The 2500-nt window shown below is 34.3% G+C and overlaps 1 protein-coding gene across 1 annotated transcript in view; it reads left to right on the forward strand.

Moving 5' to 3' along the window:
- Positions 1 to 2500, forward strand: part of LOC122245113 (uncharacterized) — a 26011-nt gene that overhangs the window by 13281 nt on the left and 10230 nt on the right. The window contains exons 5-10 of the mRNA XM_086545202.1: positions 1 to 364; positions 684 to 901; positions 1019 to 1161; positions 1378 to 1487; positions 1760 to 1942; positions 2358 to 2500. The exon at positions 1 to 364 is cut by the window's left edge and continues 191 nt beyond it; the exon at positions 2358 to 2500 is cut by the window's right edge and continues 100 nt beyond it. Coding sequence (XP_086401328.1) covers positions 1 to 364; positions 684 to 901; positions 1019 to 1161; positions 1378 to 1487; positions 1760 to 1942; positions 2358 to 2500 — 1161 coding nt within the window. The remainder of the gene's footprint in view (positions 365 to 683; positions 902 to 1018; positions 1162 to 1377; positions 1488 to 1759; positions 1943 to 2357) is intronic.

The raw sequence follows: 2500 nt of genomic DNA on the forward strand, positions 1-2500 counted from the left end.
ATTGTTTACAAAAACATTTTCAGTCACCAGTAGTTAGAAATTTGAGTGTAATTTTAGCAAGTCCTTCACTGACCCCCACTCAGAATCTCCCTTTTTCTGAGAACCATGTACAAAACTCTAGGAAGCATTTGAGACTTAAAATCATCAGAACTGGTGGAAAGCTGCCAAATAATGCAGCTGTATGTGAAGAAGACGAAGACCAGTTAAGTCAGAAAACTATGACTGTAATAAAGAAAGAATGTGAGTTCAAAAAGAAAGAAAAAAATGGGAAAGGTAAAATATTTCTGGTCATCTTTACTCTCAGTGGACAAAATCAAAAGTGGAAATTACAAGTCAATGGCACAATGAAAGTATATGCTCCATGGTAAGTCCATTATGAGTTTTATTTCATATATTGGTTTTATTTTTTATCCATTTGTTTTATGATATGTGAGTGTTATTCTTATTTGAAAACTGTTGGCCAGTGGATTGTATAAGGTGAATTTCGTAGTAGACTTCGGAACATTTTGTTACTACACTGCTTATTGTTATGTAGACAACCATGCCATTGAATTGGGGGAAGATGCAGCTTATTAGATTCAAATACTGATTACATTATTAGATTACCATTTCTTAAGCAGCAGTTAAGTATCTGATATTTTTGCAAGCTTGGACCTAATTGTTAAAACCTCAACATTTTTCAGGCAACATCTGGTTATTCCACAGTATTCAGTACCTATACTCTTTACGTCCTATTTCACTGTGGAAGAGGATCTGCACAAGGAAAATGACTTAAAGGCAAGAATTGACCATCATGCTGTAAATTTTATTAACATGAGGGAAGATGAAAAATTTTCTGGTGATGGAAAGAAAAGCAAGAGGAAGACTGTCCTATCCTCTTGGTCTTGCACTTGTTTATCAGGTTAGAGAATACCAGGTACTTATTACATGTTTCAACTTTGAAGTAATTGTTGAAGAAATGTTAGTGTCCTGCATGGTTTTACTGCTCTGTTATATGTTATTTTCTATTGTTTTATAGGAGCAGGTGGGATGCCATCCATTTGTAACTCATTTCAATGTACCTCTGCACATCCTGTTCATAGAATCATGGAGCATTATTCAAGTGAAGATAATCCTGGATTTTCCATCATAAAAGAGTCTTCAGAAGTATCCAAAGCCAAGGTAATTTTCCTTAATGTGGCCTCCAGAATGTCCTTATGGAAAACTCAACAAATGTCCCCAAAACAGAATATTCTGGAAAGATTATGGAAAATTTATTACTGAAATTTCTATGCCTCATTTTCAACATTAAAAATGTGAAAAAAAACAGTATTGGGAATTTTATGATTAATGTTCTTTTCCTTCACTTTTACCAAGAAGTAATTAATTTTCCTACAGGAAGGTGACCAGATTACATATAGTATTTTAAAAGCTATAGAAAAATGTGGAGGTGTGTCAGACATGCCTGTCACAGTCACCACCAGGATTCATCGTATCATTTTGCACAAGTGAGAGCAAACTGAATGGTGTATTTTTATTGTTAAGAATACATTTTTATTTCTTAGTCTTTGGTAGATTTATGCCATGAACAATCTGATAATCCTTATTGAAGTAAATATCTTTATTATGATTTTAGTAGACAGTAATTAATTTCAATAAAATGATTGTTTTAGGTTTTCTTATTATTTGTTGTATATCCATCCATCACTTGAGTCATTTTTATTTAATCAGATACACTGCCACTATTATTATTAATATATTTTTCTACTGAATAATACAGGAATGATGAAGGTATTGTAGATCATTGGGAGTGTATTGGACAAGATGCCAGCGGAATGTTCTGCTCCATCAGGATACCAAACCATCCCCTTGTCAGCCAGTTTAAGGAGTTGTTAGAATCTGGAGAGGGAGCCACCTTCACTTTAAGTCATGTGACAGTACTACATAGGCTTACCAACACTCAGTAAGTGAAGCACAAAGGGAAAATGATCTGGTTTTGATCTGAAGGCTAGGTTATATATTTTTGGAAGACCATCAAACTGTGGACAACAGTGGATTGCAATTGGAGAATCTTATAGATACAGATGTAGATAAAAGGACAATAGAAAGATTTTAGTTTGTGAGGAGGTGTAGATCAACTTTACAGGATCACCTTTCAAAAGGCCACCATTGTAGCTTTGAAAGTTACATTGGTGGCCTATTGAAAGGTGATCTGTTGATGATTTTCATAGCTATAAATTTTGTCCTCTGATGCTGAATGTGGCATAATGTAGTATAAGAAGTTCTTTTTCCTTTTTTTCCATTTTCTTTTTCCTTCATCATCATTGTTATTACAAATTTTGTACTCACTAAGTATGGATTATTTCTCATGATTTCAGAAGTCCTGGTTTGTTTTCGGTTTTGTCATCCCTACATACTGTGTACCAGTCAACCATTCAAGCCTGTTCAAATCTGTGTTCATTGCTGAAAGAGCATGCCTCAAGACCACCCCAGACATACTGCTATGTATTTGCTGTGAATC

Source organism: Penaeus japonicus, unplaced genomic scaffold (assembly GCF_977035675.1).
Source record: "Penaeus japonicus unplaced genomic scaffold, GWHDUDI00000001_assembly GWHDUDI00000002, whole genome shotgun sequence".
In the NCBI taxonomy this organism is placed as follows: Eukaryota; Metazoa; Arthropoda; class Malacostraca; order Decapoda; family Penaeidae; genus Penaeus; species Penaeus japonicus.